This window comes from Bison bison, unplaced genomic scaffold, assembly GCF_000754665.1.
Source record: "Bison bison bison isolate TAMUID 2011002044 unplaced genomic scaffold, Bison_UMD1.0 scf7180017864212, whole genome shotgun sequence".
NCBI lineage: Eukaryota > Metazoa > Chordata > Mammalia > Artiodactyla > Bovidae > Bison > Bison bison.
Window position 1 is genome coordinate 3,394,306 of NW_011494784.1, and position 21,574 is coordinate 3,415,879.

At 38.7% G+C, this 21,574-nt stretch overlaps 1 protein-coding gene across 1 annotated transcript in view; it reads left to right on the forward strand.

Moving 5' to 3' along the window:
• Positions 1 to 21,574, forward strand: part of PCSK5 (proprotein convertase subtilisin/kexin type 5) — a 610,290-nt gene that overhangs the window by 358,284 nt on the left and 230,432 nt on the right. The window contains exon 14 of the mRNA XM_010844912.1: positions 9,818 to 9,921. Coding sequence (XP_010843214.1) covers positions 9,818 to 9,921 — 104 coding nt within the window. The remainder of the gene's footprint in view (positions 1 to 9,817; positions 9,922 to 21,574) is intronic.

Below are 21,574 nucleotides of genomic sequence, written 5' to 3' on the forward strand. Positions count from 1 at the left end.
CCGTAAAGTTAGAGGTGTAGGTGAGAGCACAAAGCAGAAAGTAGGCAGACTCTGGTTTTGGGGGTAGATGCTCGAGAATTTCCAGGGGGACTCCTGAGGCTCGATCCCACCTTTGCGTATGCCAAGCCTCCTTCCTAATGACCTTTGCCACAGGTGGAGCTCTTCACGCCGTCTCCCGGCATCTCCCTCTTTTTTATTTCTTAAAACAGCCAGATGCAGCTCAGTCGTGAGCCTCTGAATGTTCTGCCGAAGAATCCTGACAATACAAGGAAGAATGATTATGAGAAGCAAAATTAAAGCACCAGCAGCGACATAACAAAGGATATTAGACAGAATGTTTTTCCCTGAAATGAAGTTAGAGAAAGTGTGAAAAAAAGTCATTAGCTGCTCCAGCGGCAGTAAAATACAGTCGAGAGTGTTCCAGGGTCTGTATTTGATTATGAAGTTTCCCTAAGTCCAGGCCAATGTCAGAGCTGTTCCAAACACCTGAGATATGATTTTTGATTTTTTTTATTTATAATCTGTCTCGTTTATCTTTAAAGATGTCATGCATATCCACCGGTAATCAGCGTGGCATGACAGAGTCATTTTCACTTTTAAAGCCTGTAACTCAGTCTCAATATGCATTATTGTCTCTTCCAAGGCATTTATTCTCATCCTCCCTTGGACTGCAAGGAGATCCAACCAGTCCATTCTGAAGGAGATCAGCCCTGGGATTTCTTTGAAAGGAATGATGCTAAAGCTGAAACTCCAGTACTTTGGCCACCTCATGCGAAGAGTTGACTTATTGGAAAAGACTCTGATGCTGGGAGGGATCGGGGGCAGGAGAAGAAGGGGACGACAGAGGATGAGATGGTTAGATGGCATCACTGACTCGATGGACGTGAGTCTGAGTGAACTCCGGGAGTTGGTGATGGACAGGGAGGCCTGGCATGCTGCGATTCATGGGATCGCAAAGAGTCAGACACGACTGAGTGACTGATCTGATCTGATCTGATCTGAATTTCCTATTTATAGTTTCTTGTGTTGCTAAAGTTAAAGAGACATTTTTAGACATGGTATCAACAAATTGGGCAGTATGCACTTGTTGAGTCAATGATATTGCTGCCACAGTAACAGAAGTAATGGTGGTTATTAAAGCTGCTATTTCCAGGATAAGCAAGCCCACAAACCATTGCAATCGCATTAAATCCTGTAGTTGTTGTAATACAGCAAGACCAAAATTATCATATCAATAAGTGGTTACATCATAAGATAAGGTGGACGTTGTAACACTACAAAGGAGCAAACATTATATTGAGGGTTTAAATGAGAGCATGTATTGTTCACAAGTCCCTACATTGGGTCCACCAGTGAAAGTCATATGTACATTAAGTTTTCTAGAATCATTGGTAAAGAGAAAAACTTAAGGAGAGGGTAGACAAGCCAAAACAGAATAAGTAGAATTATTTTTTGGTTGGAATTTGTGCTGCAGCAGCCTTGTCAGTCTCGCCAGGATCTCGATGTTTATCTTGCCTCCCCTGTGGGCGGACGCCGCCCCCGCTCTCTCGCTGAACCAGCCTTGAGCTCAGCTGCAGCCAAGCGAGCGCAGACCAACGCTGGCGGGGCTACCGGCTGCGAGCGCTGTGCGCTGGGTCCTGGCAGCCAGGCTGGTCCAGCCCGCGGCTCCCAATGCGTGGCTGTTCTGTGCAGAGGAGTGCCCCTCCTCTTTTGTGATCGAAGCAATGGGGGAACCGGGTGTCTGGGGGACTGCAACATGGCAAATCAGCCTGTCCCGGATCTAAATTGGAGAATCTGCATCCTGTGGAAAAATACAGGCACATCCTCGACCGCTAGTTAATAATGGGTCAGGACCCTTCCATTGTCTTGAGAGGAGGTCCTTCCATTTGACTAATGGTTTTGCATTCAGTTGCTCCGGGCATCAATGGCGAAGCATTGCAGTAGTTCCGGCTGAATCAGTATTTAAAATATTTATTACGGAAAGAGCATGTTGCAAGATTTGATGGGGAGAACTATATTTAAATTCTCCTTCCTTTAATTTTTTGAATTTGGATTTTTAGTAGCCTGTTCCAGGCGCCACTTGCCCGGGTCCAGCCCCGGTGGATCCAGGAAATTTGAAGCAGGGACGGCGTCCACGAAGATCAGGAAACAATTGCTTAATTAAACGTTAATTAAGGATATAAAGAGTGGTTAAATAAGGATAGCTCAGTGAGGAAATTCAGTGGAGAAAAGAGGCTGAAATACAGATAGCTCAGTGAGGAAATTTAGGAGAGAAAAGAGGCTGAATAATTCAGCCAGAAGGTGAGAAAAAGAACGAGGAGACCAAGTTTTGGTGAACAAGGCCCACACTTTATTTTCCAAAGTAGTTTTTATACCCTAAGTTATGCATAGAGGATAATGGGGGAAGGGGTAGAATCATGCAGTAAGCCAGGCTTTCTTCTTGCAAACTTATCATATGTAAAAGTTTAGGTGATTTACATCATCTTCTGGCCCAGAGGCCTGTTAACATTTTAAGACCCTTTCTTCAGAAAACTTATTTTTTTCTAAAGATGATTAGTCAGGCGCCACCCTCTCAAAACATTAGATAAAGTTGCATTCCTACAGGGCAAAGGTGTGGTGGGCTATAACAAGAAAAAGAATTAACTCAAGGGTCCAAGGTTACAAACATTAAAGCTACTACTTATACCAATTATATTAATCAATACACTGCCAGGGACACAGCAGGTGAGGGATATGGAGACTTAGCAGCAAACATTGGCCCAACAAGTGAAAAACCCTTCACCCATACAATTTCTAATCAATCGTTTAACTGCTCAAAGGAATCTGTATTTAGGCAGTTTAGAACATCTCATGCCTCTCACAGTTGGGAGGCTCTGAGCAATCATATGTGGCCGAAAAAACCTATTCAGGCAGGCTAGAGGACTTCCAAAGGAGTTTGTAGGTTAAAACACTATCACACCCAGAAACTTTATTAACTGGAACTGTAAGTTAACTCTCTTTTTCAGAGAGAGGTAGTGGGGGACAGCCCCCCATAAAGTCAGAGGTGTAGGTGAGAGCACAAAGCAGAAAGTAGACAGACTCTTGTTTTGGGGGTAGATGCTCGAAAATTTCCGGGGGGACTCCTGAGGCTCGATCCCACCTTTGCGCATGCCGAGCCTCCTTCCTCATGACCTTTGCCACAGGTGGAGCTCCTCACGCCGGCTCCCGACATTACCTTTTCTTTGGTCAGTGGACACTTAGGTTGCTTCCATGTTTTGGCTATTGTGACTAGTGCTGCTATGAACGTAGGGGTACATGTAGCTTTTTGAATTTGAGTTTTCTCCAGCTATATGTCCATGAGTGCACTTACTAGATCATATGGGAACTCTATTTTTAGTTTTTTAAGGAGTTTCCTTATTATTTTCCATAGTGGCTGTACCAATTTACATTCCCACCAACAGGGTAAGATGGTTCCTTTTTAGGAGAGAGGCCTTTAGAATGGCCAGAATTTGTGATCTCAGGGTAATATTTTCGGAGAAAATTGAGGGTACCACAGAGAAGGTGGGAAAGAAAGTTCCATGACTATGAATTGATTTCGGTGCATGTGATCTCAGCTTAGAGTACCTGTGCCTGACCTCTCATCAGATTTTATTCCATAAGCATTTACATAGCAAAGCACTTCAAGGAAATGATTATTGAGCTTACAAACAAAACATCATTTGTAAGGCTACAGGGAACTTAATCAATGTCTTTAAGGTGTAACGACAAATCCTACAGATAAGCCAGGACTTAAAATGGAAAGAAAGCACTTCAGTTTAAATGACAGAAATTTTCTTTGTAAATTAGGGGCTGTCTTAAATATGTTTAGACACCAAGTTTCCATACCTTTGGTTTAGACTAAATTCAGGGAATCAGTGAGTAGTTTCACAAAAGAGTAAAATAAAAATTTTACTTAGTTGATCTCACACGGGTTTTTTTGTTGTTGTTGTTGTTGTTTTATCTTTTCTGCTTTGGTTCACGTGTGGATGGATCAGAAGCAGGGGTCCAAGTGATGCCAATACAAGTCATATTTCTAAATCTGGAGGTATTATTAACTGTGTTTTCTGTTACTACAACCCAACATTAGGCCTAGAACTTTTGAATAAATTTAGAACACAAAACAAATACATGCCCTTTAGTGATATACTCCTGCTCAGAGTGGGACTCACCACCTGTTGACCCCCTTGGAGCCTTCATTACCTGACAAAAGAAGATTGGTGCCCTTTGTTGAAAGTTCTGTTGAATCATTGTTGGCACACATAGGCTGCAGTCAGAGTAATGTTTTTCCCAATCTCTGCATGCTTTAAACACTTCTGCCACATCTTAGTTATTCCAACTCACAATAAATCCTTTTGCATAATTGCTGGCTTATTTAGCATCTGTACAATGACATTCATTTTTGGCTACTTATTCCCATTTTTCTTTTACACACTCTTAGGAAACATAAAAAGAGACTGCTTTGGTCTCAGATTTTGGGTTGACTATTTAGTAAGTCAGATAATTGATGATGGTGATTGCTCACGCTGTTTCCCTATAGGTCTGGTCCACGTGGTCTCTCATCATTGCAATAGATGGACTCACTCTTGAGTTTAAAGAAGATTGTCCTGTTTAGGGGCTTCCCAGGTGGTACTAGTAGTAAAGAACCTGCATGCTAATGCAGGAGACATAAGAGATGCAGGTTCGATCCCTGCATTGGAAAGATCTCCTGGAAGAGGGCATGGCAACTGGTGCCAGCATTCTTTCCTGGAGAATCCCATGGACAGAGGAGCCTGGCGGGCTACAGTCCATGGGGTCGCAAAGAGTCAGATACGACTGAAGCAACTTAGCACACACATACACGTCCTGTTTAGGAAACGGTTTTCATTATTTGCATTTGCTGTTGTTCCTCTTGTTGATCTAGTCTCTTTCTGTAATAAGATGTGCATTTGTTGTTCCTTTTATCAGTTGTCCTTAAACTGCCTCTAATGCTAGATCCATCTGGGGGTTTGAGGGAAAGGTGAGTTATTTTTTCTTTTTAATAAATGCAAGTGAATCGGTCATTCGGGATTTAAAATTCTTATTTTTAAGGACCACCAAGTACAGATTTATTCACATGTTTGCATAATTATCTGGGAAACTCTTCGGGAGAGATTTTTTTGTTTTAATGCTAGCAGTTGCATTTAGACCACTCCAGTGTTCTTGCCTGGAGAATCCCAGGGACGGGGGAGCCTGGTGGGCTGCCATCTATGGGATCGCACAGAGTGGGACACAACTGAAGTGACTTAGCCAAAGCAACAATTGCACTTAGACGTCCAACTAGAAGCACTAGACAGAATGTCTCTCCCGGGATTTGTCCTACTTCTTCTAAACCTGTTGTTGGGTGCACGAAATGCTTTGAACAGCTCAGAACAAAAATGCAGCACAAGCACAAGGTAGTGATAGTGTTGTTCCCGATCCTGTTTTTGCAGCTGGCCACTGGAAGTGTTTGGGACGAGGTTCAGCCGAGGCTCCCTAACTGGGGAGGCGTTACCTAATCAGGCTTTAAACCACATCAAAGTGAGTGTGTGTCAGGCAAGGCGACCAGTTCATAACAAATGCTGAGGAATGATAGGATGTTATGACATCTAGGATAAAATATTATTTTAGAAACGGAATATGGCTTTTCCTAGCTCAGTATCTTTCTGTTCACCTTTGATAGAGTGTGCCAAAGTTCGGCCTTTGGAACCTGAAAACTCAATGAAGGCTCAAGAATCTCCTGAATTCTGTGGCAAATAAAACTTAGCCAACTGGGTTGAGATTGACAGAGTGGGCACAAAGTTGTGTGGCCATGAGGACAGGGTGTGCCATCTTTGGCTTCCTTACCCAGCTGTTAGAGAACCACCTGACAAACCACTGTGTGTACTTTGGTTTCAGCTTCACGGATCTTTCTGTAGATGGTGTTAAATAGCAATTGACTGCACACTCTGCAGCCGAGTGCAGCTGGTTGGAATTGTAGCTCTACCACAACCTACCTGTATGTATGTCCTTAAGTTACTATGTGGAACTCAGTCTCACTTTTGTCATCTGTGAAATGGGAATCAAAACTTTACCTCTATCATATGCTTTTTTAAGATTACACAGTACACGTACACATACAGCATTCAGTACCTGCCCCTGGCCAAGTGTTCAGTAAATGTTGGTTACTATTTTGAAGTCATCAAGTGATGCAAAATCCCTTATGGGGAAAGACGACATGTACAGGACTCCTCAGAAAATCATGTAGTCTTGAAAGGTCATCACTAGTTAGCCACATTTTGCAGACATTTATGCATGTGACCTTTATGTGTATATTGTTGGCCAAGGGTAATTGTTAATGATTCTAAGAAGAAACCCAAGGGGTATGTGGCATAACTCCTGGTGTTGTTTCTTTTTTTTTTTTTATCCTGGTGGCTTACTATGAGATTGGTGGTCACTGGGCTCAGAGTTGAGACGTACCACTCTTTTTCTCCAGGTTGGTTAGACTTTGGGCTTTTTTGATTGTTATTTGCCCTAAAGCTTTTGAGGCTTTGGCTGTGAGAGGCATGCTGGTTGTCAGAGGCCAGTGGAGTGTGAGTCCAGGGTAATTGGCAGAATAGGGTAAGTTTCAGGGGGTCCTCTGTTACTGTCAGGTACTGTGGGTTCACTGTACAGGGCAGCCTGCTTTCACTCTGTATGTGGCTTATTCCATGTTTGATGACTTCTTCACTCCTATATCATCCCTGTGAGCATGAAACAAGTAGGTCATAAACTGTGACTCAGACTTTCTCATAAATAAGAGTTCTCTCAGGATACTAGTCACTTAACCTATGGCTATTTCCCGAGCTGATCAATTACCCTCCCAGGTAGGAACACCACTGCTTCAAAAACACATTGGTTTCCCATATTATCTTTCTCACTTCATTTTGGTGAAATTCAGGAAATTTTGAAATTAAATCATTTCTGAAGTTGTGCATTATCAAATGTCACAGTAAAATTATATGAATGCCTCCTTATTTCCACATGTAGTTTCAATTTCCTGAAGCTAATTTCTCCCTTCTAATTATGAGCACTCCAAGAAGAATTAGTTTTTGCAACTCAGCATGAGAGCAAGTAACTCTTATTTCTTCAGGCTGAGTTGAATGCAGGAGACTTCCTGAATGTGCCTGAATACAAGTGCCTAAGGTACAAGATAAGTGTTTCCTGTTCTATTATTATTATTCTATTTTTAATGCTAAGGGTCACTGGGGAAATGATTTCCCAATGGTCAGAACTGCGTGTTTGGTATTTCTAAAGGAATGTTACCCTGGTGATAGGTATCAAGAAAACTTCAGTGATTTCTATTTTTTTTTTTTTTTCCCCGGAAGGGTAACATTTACGTGAAAGTTTCAACTGTGTGTTAAATGTTATTTTAAAATTACAAGGTTGATTTAGACATATTTATCAAATCCAAGTGTACTTCTAGGTATCTGTTTGCTCATGAAAAAAATAAAAGCATACATGTTCACTTAAGTGGATTTTGCTTTCCCATAAATAAGTGACTAGAATGTCTTTCCACACTGAACTTATTATTGTTCTTTTCGCCCCTCATCCAAGTAACTAGACTGGAAAAGGGAAAGGAGAGTAACGTTTTAGGCAGAACTAAAACATCTTGAGAGTAGTGTTCAAAATTATCCACGGACTCATTCTTCTAATTTTCCTGACTGTAACGCATTGAATCTACCAAGGGTTTTTGTTGTTGTTGTTATTGTGTTTTTGTGGATTCAGTATTAGTTAGCTAAGAACCAAATATGCTAATTGTTTTAGAACCAGAACTCTTCTGCTTCCTGGGATCCGTCACACAACCTCCCTCCCTTTCTTGAGAGTTGTTGTACCTTGTCTGGTTCTGAAGTTGGCTCCTAACAAATATTGTATCAAAGCAAAAATAAGTCTGCTTTCATTGTTCTCATATCTTTAAAATTCATATGCCTGGGTTTTAATTCCTTAGTGTACATTCTTTTGTTAATGCAGTTATACAAAATAGTCAGGATCCTATCTTGTTCCCTATGGAAACCTTGGAAATGACAGTAATCTCTCTCTCTTATTTTTCATCTGAGAACATAGCAAAAAGGTATAAGAACTCTGTAGTACTTTTCTATCCCCATCTCCTTCATTTTCAGATCATAAATAGGAACTATGGCTATTAATTTTAGCAAAATGATGTACTGTCTACCACTTCTAATGCCTTATTATGCACCAGGAACTAGGTTAAATACTCGGCATGACAGCTGACTCTCGAACAACATAGATTTGAACTGCACAGTTCCGTTTATATGCAGATTTTTTTTCACTAATTGTGTACCACACAGCCTGCTGTTGGTTGGATATATGGATGCAGAACCCTGGGTATGGAGACCCAGCTATAAGTTATATTCAGACTTTTGACTGTTCAGGGACTGGTACCCCTAACCTCCACATTGTTCAAAGGGCAACCATACTTTGATTCAGTTGGTACAACAAAGTAAAGTAGATATTAGCATCCACATTCTAAGTGGGGAAACTGACTCTTTGAAAAGTCAGTTTCACATAGATAGAAAATGAAGGAGCCAGAAAATGGTCGCTGGGCCCTCTCTCATTAGGAGGCCACCCTCAAAAACATGGATGTGGTGAGTATGACAAGAAAATGTAGTATCAAGGGAAGCAGTGTGCAGTTTCATCACTGAAAGTTAGCTATAAAGATAGCGGGTTCTCTGTCTGCATGGAGACACACCAGAGTACATACGTGCCCGTATGAGGGGGTGCAGAGATCACCACCTGCCCCTGTCATACCTCAAGGGAGGTAGCAATCATTCTCTCTCCTCCCCCAAATGTTCTGACCCATCCTTTGCAAATATCCTTCTAAAATGAAAGTGGTAGACAAGAAGCAAAGAAAATAACCACACAAGCTTCATGATAAGTTGCCATATTTCCAAGTTAAGTATAAGAAAAAAGTCATAGCTCACATTCAAGATTGAATTGAATAAGTATCCTGGTTAGAATTTCTTGCAGGCAGTGAGTCAAATGCTGTCTAGAAAATAGCATGTTCTTTGAAAGAGAATGAAAGACTGTGAATTTATACTCGGATTTGTTTTCTGTGTGTTTATTAGTTTTGCAGCTCTCTGATGAAAGTATCTTCCATTCAGTAGTGTCTGTGATCTTCAGTGCCAGCAGCTGTTAGAAATAGATATTCAATAATTTAATAACTGTTTATTGCAAATTAAGATCACTCCCATAGGTGTCTGTGCCTTGGTGCCCAGTGTTGGGCTCTGTACCACATCCTCTTGCCTTCAGAACACTGAAAATGGAGACTCAGTTTCAGCTTAGACTGTTTTCATATCCCACACATCCATCCAGAATGGTTAACATTGCTAAGTTCTTTGTTAAATTACAAGTCTACTGCCTGGCTAAACAAGTGAACAAGCAATGTTTAAGAGCCCTTCGGTTTTGACTTTAGCTTGTTGTAATTTTCTACTGATGATGCAAGATTCTACACACAGGATGACAGGGCCAGAATCGGGAGCCTTTTTGAGGAAACTGAAAATCCTCACCCTTTTAAAACCTTACATCCACTAGTATCACATTATTTCTCAAATTAAAGGTTACATTTTCTGCCTCCCTAAGACTAATGTCACCTCTCCAAGTGGAAAACAAGAGCGGCATTTGGCATTCGTTTATCCCAAACCCAAATCGCTGACCCTTTGTTTTTAGTACTTTGCCCTTTTGCTTTTGCTTTTTTAACTTGCTTGTGACTCTCTGCTTCCCCCATCTTTTTTTTTGGTACAATGATTCTTACCTTGTCTTTCCCCAGTCCGTTTCTGACCTGGAGAGACGTGCAGCATGTTATTGTCAGGACTTCCCGTGCAGGACATTTGAACGCTAATGACTGGAAAACCAATGCTGCTGGTTTTAAGGGTGAGAACTTCTTTCATCTTCTGTCACAGGCAAAATATTTTTATTTTCCCCCATTTTAAATGGAGAGCAGGAAACAGAACCCCTCCACAGAAACTTTAAATTTTGTACTGACACAGGAAAAGGTTGATCTCTTAGTAAAAAAATTAAAAAATTTAAAAGGCAGATTCCTCTTTAAAAAAAATTAAAACAACATATTTATGGCAGATTTCCTTGGCTTCCCATATCATAGGTCAGATTTTTTAAAGGTAACCATCTCCCAAGTATTGTCGACCTATGAGGCTCCTTGTTAGCTTACTATTTGCTGTCCTTGATTATCTGAGTGATATTTGTAACAATGAATTTAAAAATTCCTTACCTTCTGGAGTGACTACTTCCGATTAATAACAGCTGGTATCTTTTGTTCCTTTGAGGGTAGCACTGTTAGTTGGTAGGCTATGCTTTCTATATATTTTGTTTTTGTTTTCCCCAAACTTCTGCAAATAGGAAAACAGGCCTAATTCTATGACATTACTTTACATAAACTAATAATTCTTATGAAGCTTAATAATGCAGTCTTATGCAAGTGTACACAGGCTATAATAAGTGCTAACTATTTTTCCCATGGCTGATAAGGTTTATAGTTTCCTCAAACTATCTTCCTCAAACTATCTTACTTATTTTGTTTGTTGTCATCCATAACATATGCTATAATCAAAAGAAAATAATTATATAAAGTGGATGTCCTACAGTTTAGTGTCTTTACTCAGGTTTCAGATAACCTAGATTTTAAACCATTAATTTAAGTTATAACAAAGATTACTTTTTGTCATATCTGCAGAGTTACATTTATTCCCAAATAATATTTGTATCATTATATATCCCTATAGATGAAAAACAGTATTCCATAACAGAAGGAATAACTACTTACAAATTGCAGTTCTGGTCCTCAGATCACTGGTAATAAGCTGAATAATCCTGGGCAAGTCATTTAATTTTTCCAGGCCCTAACTTCCCCAACTTAGTTTAGAAGCTGAATATTAACTACAGAGAATATCTTATGTATGGTTTCCATATATCCATAGTATATTATACTCAATGTATATGAATATTCATGGTGAAAATGTAACGTGTAATTTTAAAAATTATTTGCAAGTAGCTTACTAGAGTCTCATGCTTTGCCCAAACCTTTCAATATGCCAGTTAACCAGTGCTATATAAAAGAGTTCTTTGACTAACATCTTGCCTGAAGACTTCACTTTTAGAAAAGATAAAGACTAGCCCTCTTCTTTTGAGTATTATCAAACACCTTTCCATGCTTGTAAACTATATAATGCAGCAGTGTTCAATGAGCTTTTAATCGAAAGCATTGTAAATACCAGTTGAGATCATATTTTCTGAAGCCCAAATCAAGACACAGTCCCAAAATAGTAAATGCTATGTGCAGCATAAAAAACATTTGAAAGTTCAGTTGTTCGAGAAAATCCAGGATGTAATTTGCCATGTGTATGCTTCCTTTTGATTAGCTTCCACATGCTTCCAACCCCTACTATAAATTCAGGCAGTCAAGGGGTTGAGTTTGGGGAGCAAGATGGGGTGGGGGAAGGGATGGAAACATAACCTTGGTTGGTTCAACACTGCAATGAACTTCTTAGTAGAAGGTTCATACACTAAGTACATTGACCTCCATGAAGTTGAGGAATCAACTTTAACCCAAATAAAAGTCTTAGTTTTACTTATTCCTTTTTGGCAACTTAAAAAGAGCAAATGGTTCTAATAAAAAACGCAACTCTTTTGAAAACCTCTGTTGGTTTTGGAGAGGGGGAAGCAGAGGCTTTAGACTGAATCTCACCAGATCCAAACCTGAGTCTGAAGGGGGCTATCCACTGCTTCTGGCAGGGGGCAAAGAGCGTTTTACTATTGCACGTGGCAATATTTAGTATAATATTTCACTCTTCTCTTAGATTACTGCCAAGAGTAACAATTAAAGTTCGCTTTTTCATAGATGAATTACCCTGAATGGTCTGGACTCCCAGCGGAATTGTTTTGTAATTTTGTTGATGGCAAGCCCCATATTTCATCTAAACATGATCATAATAAGAAGAATTTTTGACGTTTTCGTCCCTTCTCTAAGCATTCCCATCCCCTCCCTAGCATCCCACAAATAAAAGCGATGAAGCGATGAGGCTAGCAGGAGAGGAGTCGTGCTCTGGCAGGCAGGGGTTGGGGAATGCAGGTCACTAGGACTGGAGAAAGATGGGCTGACTTTATGGAATAAGAACTGAATGAACAAAAAATAGGGAAGGCTTGGAAAATGTTCATGCAATGAGAGCTCATATTTTAAATTAGGTCAGCCAGCTTTTGCAGGCCTTACTTAGTGGGAACACATGGCCAAGTGTTTCTCCTTAGGCAACAGAAGTTGCCTGCAAACAGAAGCCTGCAACCCTGGGTGTGCGCCCTTACCACTGGGCTTGGTCCTAATGCTGAGTGAGATGTAGGTACGAAACGAATCTGAAAACACCTGTGCTTCCCTGGGCTTGCTCCTATGGCCTCATGTTGAGTGATTTAACTTGTATGAAGAGTGGGGTGTTGGGTTTTTTGTTTTTTTTTTTCAAATCACTAGAATTTCATAAACTGGTTGGCAGGTATTCTTCTGCAATGGGGCTGTCAGTATTAATGTCCAGATTTCCTCTTTCTCACCTGGTAAAGCAGACAGCTCAGTGTAACAACCAGTTAGGTTTGGGGGTCTCTCCATCAATAGTCTTGATAGTCTTAGTTCTCACTGATAACTTGGGAGAAGCCAGCACCCTACAGATCAGTCTTTCCCCAAACCCTGCCAAGTGCCTTTCATACAGCGTCCTTACATATCTTTGAACCTACCCACGTGTGGTCCATCTAAGTTAGAGAACAGACCTAGATGCTATCAGATCTAGACTGATGTGGGTCTCCGTTCAAGGCAGTTGATCCACTCTTACCTACATGTGTTATGAGCCTGGATTCCTGGCCCCTGGAAGGACATTCCTTCCAGAAGCAACTGCTGGCTTCCATTAACTGGCACGGACAGATTGCATTCAGGCAAGGAAGTTGCCTAGGGAGGACTGACTCCTCTGTGCATTTCTCTGAGAGCAGAGTTACAGATAAGCTGGATGCAGAGAACTTTCTTCCCCTTTCTCTGCACTCTCCTTACAGTGAGATCAATTTATAAACAGTCCTGTCATGAGATTCGTTCACAGTAAAGGCAGCCCCAAACCTGGAAGCCACTCATCAACATTTTTACGTTATGGTAGCTTAACTTTTAACAATGTTAACTGAACTAAAATGATTCTATCTTGCTGCTTCTTTATAATAATAATAATCTAATATAGATAAAATACCTTTTGTAGAAGATCTGTTTTTTAAAATAAACATAATTCAATGAATACATACCTATGAAAACTAACTGGATGTTATTTTGATATGTTCATCCTGTGAATAATCCAAGCTAAGTTTCAGAGAATACCTTTTGATTTTAAACCTCTTCTAAGATAGTTTAATAATAAATGGAATAAATATGATGCATCTATCAAATAATCTGAGATTATGCATGAAAATAGGAAAGTATGTGCATGCAACCACATCACCAGATGTGTTATCTGCCACTAGAGAACTAAAATCCAAATTCCAGTATTTTTGCTACTGACCAACATTTGCAATGCCTGGAGACAACTTTGGCATTCAATTGTTTGTTTGGGAGTTTCTTTAGTATTTCTTTCTCCTTTTTTCCCTTTGCTCTTATGAAATGTCTTTTCTATTTTTTTCCTTTCTTTTTAATAACCCCCTCGTGCTCCTTAAAATGTGCAAATCAACCATAGAAGTGAGGGTTTTGCCATCTGGGTGACTTTCTTCAAGGAATTTAATTTACGTAGTCTCCTGATTTACTTATTCACAAATATTTCCTGCACACTGTCAGCAGGCCAGCCCAACACATGATGAAGCACACCCAAAGAGCAGAAGCAGAAGGAAATGTCCAGGTCCTATGACTTTGCCTCCTGTGATCTGGCTGCACTGTGATTTACCTACAGAAACAGAAGTTTACGCTGTACTTTTTTCTCCCTCCAGTCAAATCCAATCAGTCTTTCAGGTTCATGTTTATAAAAGTGTCAGTGACCCTTCTCTCACCATCTAAAAAGCAGCCCAGCCTGAGCAGCAGAAGGCAGCTAATGAAAGAATCTCTCCTGTGGCATGCCACATACATTTTGATGAGCTCTGTTTTTGCATAGAAGGTATATGGATCCTAGGGCCCTAGAGAGGGCCTGCTTGAGTTCTGCATTCTTCTAGAATCCATGGCTCAGAGCCTTTCAGGAAGAACCCCTCCCTCTTTCTGCTTTAATTTGAGGACCTACCTATTTCCTACCCATCTCTTCCCCCAGTCTCCTGGGCTGTGCTCACTGAATCTTTCCCCTGCATCCATAGCCTTGGTTTGCTGATGCAGCTATGAGAAGTCTAACTGAATGCATGCAACATCAATGCTATAGTTTTTTTTCAAAGTGTCTGTATTTGGATATGATAACTTGATATTATACAGTTAAACTCTCTTAAATCTAGGAACAGGAATAGACGTCAGATAATAAATTAGGAACTTCTGTCATCTTTACTAGGCGAAAGAAAGAAAAAAATGTCATTGAAAATCAAAATGACAACTAAGTGAGCGAGGTTACCACGCCTTCCATTTCACTGCCCTCCCAGACTATGTAAGTCTCTTTTTTTCTACCAGCATGTTGCTGAAACCTCCCCATCCCCCACTGACTCTTTCTTTGACCACAACTAAACTACTAGATTTTTAAATTTTTATTTCTAACTGATTTCCCACTGTGGGGAAAACAATTGACAGTCTAACATGACTTCTTAGCCTCAGAGGCCCTTAACTTTTAATAACCTTTATTACTTTTAATTGCCATCATTTTATTTCCACTGGTAGGGCTGGTAATTTTAAGATGTTCCAATATATTTTTAATACCTACTTGTCTTGCTTTCAGTTTGTAACGCTTATTTAAAAAGAATTTAGAAGTGCTGAAACCATTAAGCATGCCATGTGTTGAATTGAAACTAAAGGTTTTGAAATGTGTGCGGCTATTTTTGCGTATATAAAGTGATATCTGATGTGTTACCATTTGAAAGAGTAAAGCTATATTGTTATCATATTATTTCACTGTACAAATAATATTTTATCTTTGCCACCTAGCATGCTGATGTGATGTTGGTAGCTATGATTAAAGTCCATAAGGTACCGTAATTGGAAATGTGCACATCAAGTTTTCAAAAAAAGGTCAAAGTGAAATGTTATTCATCTGGTCAGTGTCGGAGGGGATATTTGAATCAGATGCTTGACTTTGGTCCCAATCCTGTTTTCAGAAATAAAACATTTAGTTCTTTTAAAATGCAGAGAGCTATATAAATACATTTGATCCTACCTAATAAAATTTGCTCCCTAGAAATGCTACCTGAGTTTCTTTCAAGATTCTGAGTTTTATTCCATTGTACTCTATGAACTCTATTTATTTAATATATTAATTTAAAACCTTTCATTTTGCATTTATTGATCATTGAATATATGAGCTTACCTTCTTGCTCATTTATAAAAAAAAAAGATATGAATCACACATAATTTAGGGATTTTACTTTTATTCTTTTATCTCTCGGATGATATACCTAAATATCTACCTGGAAACAGCAATATAGGACCCCTGACAGCCATCTGCCTGGTCACTGCTCAATCTGGAGTCTTGCATTCACAGTGCTCACTTGCCCCATCAGAGTGTTCTATTCATACATACTAAATATGTGAGATTTTAAAATATTTTCTGCTAATGAAAATGCAAACAAAATGTTGTTTTCTCATTGCTGGTCTTTGAATGGTAGTGTTAGGTTTGTTAGACTTTGGGGGTAATTTTGTTTTATACCCCTGCACACAGAAGTTTTAAATGTATGTGGTTTCACACTTAAAATCCATCTTCAAAATAGAATTAAAATGATGGTTGTACTATATGACTGTTACCTCTTTACCAGATATAATTAGTTAATGAAGGGAATTATGTTTAGAGTAGTTTTGTGGTTTTGCCACAGTCTTAAGAACCTTATTTAGTAGAGAGTCTGTTATTGATATTTTCTTTGGCCTTTGAAGAAACCAATTAAAGTTTTTGTATCTTGGGTTTTTAGAATGTGGGTAACAAAATACCAAACATAATGAGAAGGCTGAGTTGAAGGAAAAGTGCTTTGAAATTGGAAAATATCAAACATAAAAAGAGTCTTGACAAAGAGAAGACTCTTAAAGTGTATTTTCATATGTCACAGCTTTCTACTGAAAAATGAGGATAAAGATACAGAACTACGTTGTGAATTAGAATACTGTTTTGGGGGTGAAGTTAATTAAATTATATGAGTGAGCAAGACAAAATGCATTAAGTCTTTTGTAATGAAATTAGCACAATAGGTCTTCCTTTTTTTCCATAATTGCTTATCAATGACTATACTATAATCATATATAAACACAGCTCTACTGTCTTGCAAATTAATTTTAATGTTTAAATATCACCTTGACTTCAACCTACTAAACCTTGAAAATTTGTTTTAGCATAGGAACTAATGACAAATCTGAACAAATTGTAGTTATAAATGTCCTGTCAACTCTTTAGCCATTAATGTACAGTATAAAAGCTACAAGCATAAAATTTGATTTTTTAACAATATGCAAAATTTGTATACTTAAGAGAGAGTTGATGTCTCTTTTTGTGTTATCACCTGATGAAACTCAATTTTGCTAATTCTAATGAGACTGGACTTCCTTAGGTATTTTTAAAACTCTTCTTTCAGCAAATGAGTTTGGCTATCCTTCATGTTAACAAAGCTTAATATTTTGTGGTTACAACTGATATTTTAGAAAAAGATAAAAATCATCAAGCTGTAAACTTGGTAATTACAGGGAGTGATCAACCAGGGCCAGTGCTACTTCAGACCAAAAGTGTGTTGTTAACCATGTAGTAGGGAAATGGATTCATGTGAATCACTAATAATTGGATTCTGAATCCAGTTGTAAAATAAGATGCCTGAAAGACTTAAGCCAAGCCTGTCTTATCGGAAAACACTTACCTACATGTACATGCACATTCTCTTACAGAGATTTTTAAAATTCAACAGTGATTTTCTTATGTTATTTAAAACAGAAAAAAACTCACTTAGCATAGTAGTTTGGAGCATGGGCTCCAAAGTCAAATAACCTGGGATTGAATCCCAGCTTTATAAACAAATAAACAGTACATCTGGAAATCCACATACATTCTTAACTTTATTGGAGTGAGTTTACATATTATAAGAAGTACTATTTTAAATGTACAGATGTATACATCTATATAACCATCACCACAGCCAAGGTGTAAAACATTCCCATCACCCCAAAAAGTTCTTTTGCATTCTTTCTTATCCCCCGCCACACCCTCAATCCTGCCCTGTGCAACCGGATATGTTTACTATTACTATAGATTAGATTGTCTTTGGTAGACTTTCATACAGATAGGATTATTTGAAACTGGCTTCTTTCTCTCCATATATTTTTTGAGGTTCATCCATATCATTAAGTATATGAGGGGTTTATTCTATTTATTACTGACCTGTATTCTATTGTAAGAATGTACCACAATTTGTATTATCATTCACTATTTCATAGATTATTTTCATTTTTATTTTTTATTGAGGTATATTTGATCTATAATATTATGCAAATACCAGGTATATGACAGTGATTCACCACTTTTAAAAGCTGTACTCCATTTATAGTTATAAAATATTGGCTATATTCCCTGTGTTGTACAATATAGCTTTTTTATTTTGTATATAGTATCTTACCTCTTCCTGTTTCCCTCTCCCCACTGATAGCTGTGAGTTTGTTCTCTGTATCTGTGAATCTGTTTCTTTTTTGTTATATCCACTAGTTTGTTTTAGTTTTTAAGTTCTACATATATGTGGTATCATACCATATTTGTCTTTCTCTCTAACTTATTTTACTTGCATGATAGCCTCCTGGTCCATCCATGTTGTTGCAAATGCAAACTGTTATACTTTTTTATGGCTGAGTAGTGTTCTGTTGTATATATATACCATGTCTACTTAATCTATTCATCTCTTGATGGACCCTTAGGTTACTTCCATATCTTACCAATTATAAATAATGTCACTGTGAGCAGTGGGGTGCATGTACCTTTCCAAATTAGTGCTTTAGTTTCTTTGGATAGGTACTCAAGGGTGGAATTACTGGATCATATGGTTCTAGTTTCAGTTTTTTTGAGAAACCTCCATACTCTATAGTGGCTATGCCAGTTTACATTTCCACTAACAGTGCATGAAGATTCCCCTTTCCATGGATAATTTTACTGTTTCTAATTTGGGGGTGTTGTGAGTAAAGCTGGTATGAATATTCATGGACAAGCCTCTGTGTGGACAAATTACAACTTTCTAAACTTTACACACTAGGCAAAAGACCTAATTTAAGGAGAGACTTTGAGGAGTAAGGGGATGGTCCAAAAGACTAACCAGATGTAAAGAACATTTCAGGCCAGGTATATAGCACATACTAAGACTCAATCAAGGAAAAGCTGGAAGACCATTCATCCTAGCTGCAGTGTGTGGCAAAGGGAAGAAGAAGGAAAACAGTATCATATACAGAGTTGAGCACAGCTCTTCCTTCTTGGTAGACACTCAGGGAACTTGATCATCTGCATGTTATGCATCTTTCTCATATGGCATTTAATATTGAATTAATAAACAGTTAATATTGTTAGATTTTGTATGATAAAAATGGAGCATGCATTATATATATGCATACACACACACACACACACACAGAATGTAGCTTAGGAATGAAACTAGCTCCACTCTCCCTTGCAAATATGTCTCTCACTACTATAGTCACATATTTCTTGTAATTCTGTCCCTCTCTCTGTAGCCTATTTTATCTGATTTGGGTTCTTGTTTCCATTTGCCAAGATTTTAGTTGATGGTTCTGGATGAAGGATTAATTTCCTTATTTGTGTTCTCTGCTTTTCTGGAAGACTACTTGGATTTCAAGAAACAATAGGTAGAGTCAGAAGTTTTGAAAAAAAGCATAATCTGCTGGTCATGAGTGATTTGAGTTAATGGTATGTATATAACCTAGATGAGAGGCATACATGAGTATAAAGAGACTGTTGAACTCTCAATCTGAGAGCTACTCCTGGGAACCAAAATTTGTACGAAATAGTTTATAAAGCAGTTATTTTAAATAGATGCATTATTTTTTCTTCGTATCTCTTGGAGGATTTGGGGATTAAAACTGGAGGAAACAGCTGTGCTAAAAGCATTGGTCAGGATAAGGGAGGAGAAAGAGAGCCCAGTATGCAAAAAGGGTAGGTATCATGTGATGAGTGAAGTAATTTAAAAGAAACTGAGAACAAAGCTACCTGAATCTTAGAGTAAAAAGTTCTTATTTGATTTGAAAAACATTTTGGAGCCACTGCAGTGATTTGAGAAAGTGAGCTGGATAACAGTAATGACTTTCAAGAAAGTCAATTCCAGTTGCTTTGATGTCAAAGTTTTCTTTTTTAAGCTGATTGTGTAAATCCATGGGTCCTATGATATGTGCTACAAAATGACACGGATAGAAGAAACTGACTTGCTAAAATGGGTGAAAATGCTCTTGCAATGATGTTTTCTCTCATCTTAGCATGCAATTGTATATTCCTCACCTCAAAGGTTGTGACATTCAGTGGAATTTTTCATCATCTCTTGGTCTCCTTCTAAGAGGAGAGTTACAGAGGTGGTATATATAATCATCTTTGCTAAATTCTTTTTTTTTAAGTGAAGACAAAGAAATGCTTTTGGAAATGGCTCTTTAATAAACCCAGGGCAAAGGGTGTGGTGAAGAGATTGCTTCTTGAAAAGTGTCAGGCCAGAACCTGTACTTTAAGAAGACTTCACAAATTTCCTTCAAACCAGTCTTTTTGTTGCTTATTATTGTTCACCATGAACTTCAGAAAGCCACTTAACTTCCAATATTTGAATTATTTGCACATACAGCTTTGGTCTTTGAATTTGCCATGTCAGTTTGCAGACATTTAAAGAAAGCAAGTGACACAATTCCGGTTAGCTTCTGGAGTCACTGTGAGTCTCTTGCAGGTAGAGTGAAAGATTCATTTACAGTTTATAAGTAACTTTTTCCCTTTCTTAAGTTTTACATCAGTATTCTTTTTCTTAGCTTGAAGCAAACTTAGAATCATCTGTAGTCCTAGGAAGCTGCATAAATTTTTTGAACCTGCCAGAGGCGACAGCATCTATGCTCTCTTAATATACTGTATGGGATGGTTTTGTCTGGAAATCCTTTGCTTCTCTTTATATGTTTTGCCCTCAGAATTGTCTTTAGAACCAAGGTAAAAGATATGTGTCCAGCTTTGTTCCAGAGTTCAGTATTGTGCATCTTACAAGCCTAAAATTTGCACTAAATTCCAACTATATATGATTAAACAATCAGAGGATATACCTAAAAATGCATGAAATGTCTATGATTACATGTTAGGGTGTACCATAGTTTTTTGCACAGATTATTTAACTGAACTAGGGAATCAAATAAGGAAATTGAGTGGAGACAAATCTAGCCTATGATTGACTCAACAAGTCATGTGCCCCAGAGTGGGATGTTGTTGTTTACTTGCTAAGGTGTGTCTGACTCTTTTGTGATCCCAGGAGTTGTATCCCACCAGGCTCCTCTCTCCATGGGATTCTCCAGGCAAGAATACTGGAGTGGGTTTTCACTTCCTTCTCCAGGAGACCTTTCTGACCCAGGGATCAAGCCTGTGTCTCCTGCATCGACAGGTGGATCCTTTACCACTGAGCCAAGAGGAAAGCCCCCAGAGTGGGATGACATTCCCTTAAAGCAAGAGGCATCTAATTCACATGGGTCCCATATAGGCAACCATGTCGCATGGAATTTGGTTGTAATTTCTCCCACAATTGTCAAAAAGGCCTAGGTATCTTTTAAAAGGTATCTTTCCAGAGATGGTTTTGATCATTTTAACCTTCATCTATTGGTTCAAGCTTGACATTCACAGGACCTTCATTTGCAAAGTTATTGCAGTCAGATAGAGTTTTCCAGTATCTTTTTCATCATCCCCAGCTTCTAGACATAGTTTGATGTAAAATCTTAGAATTTTGAGTGAATGAGTTTAAGCACAAATCTAGTTTTCTCTTCTTATTCTTTCTCTATTCTGCCTGATTTTTTGACCAAAAATGATTGAAGCTTCATGCATTCAAATGTATGCTTATTTCACATGGAGTCAGTAGGAGATTCTTATGTGGGGTGATTAAAAATTGACATATGCAGGATACATGAGCACAGGCATAAGGCAGTGGTGAAAAAGCTATATGAGATGCTTTCATGATTATTAACAAGCTGTCTTGTGAAGGTACTCCCAACAGACCTTCTTTTCTACAAAGGAATAGAGCTTTAAATGTGAGAGAGAGAGAGAGATGTGATTGAGGTGCACAGGAGGAACTCTGTCATTGAAATTAGTCCTTGCCTATCAGTTTTGGACTCTGGCATCAGCTTTCCCAGAACAGACTACGGCACCAATTCCCTGTCCCCCGGGAGGGACAGGAGGCTCTAACTTGCTATGAC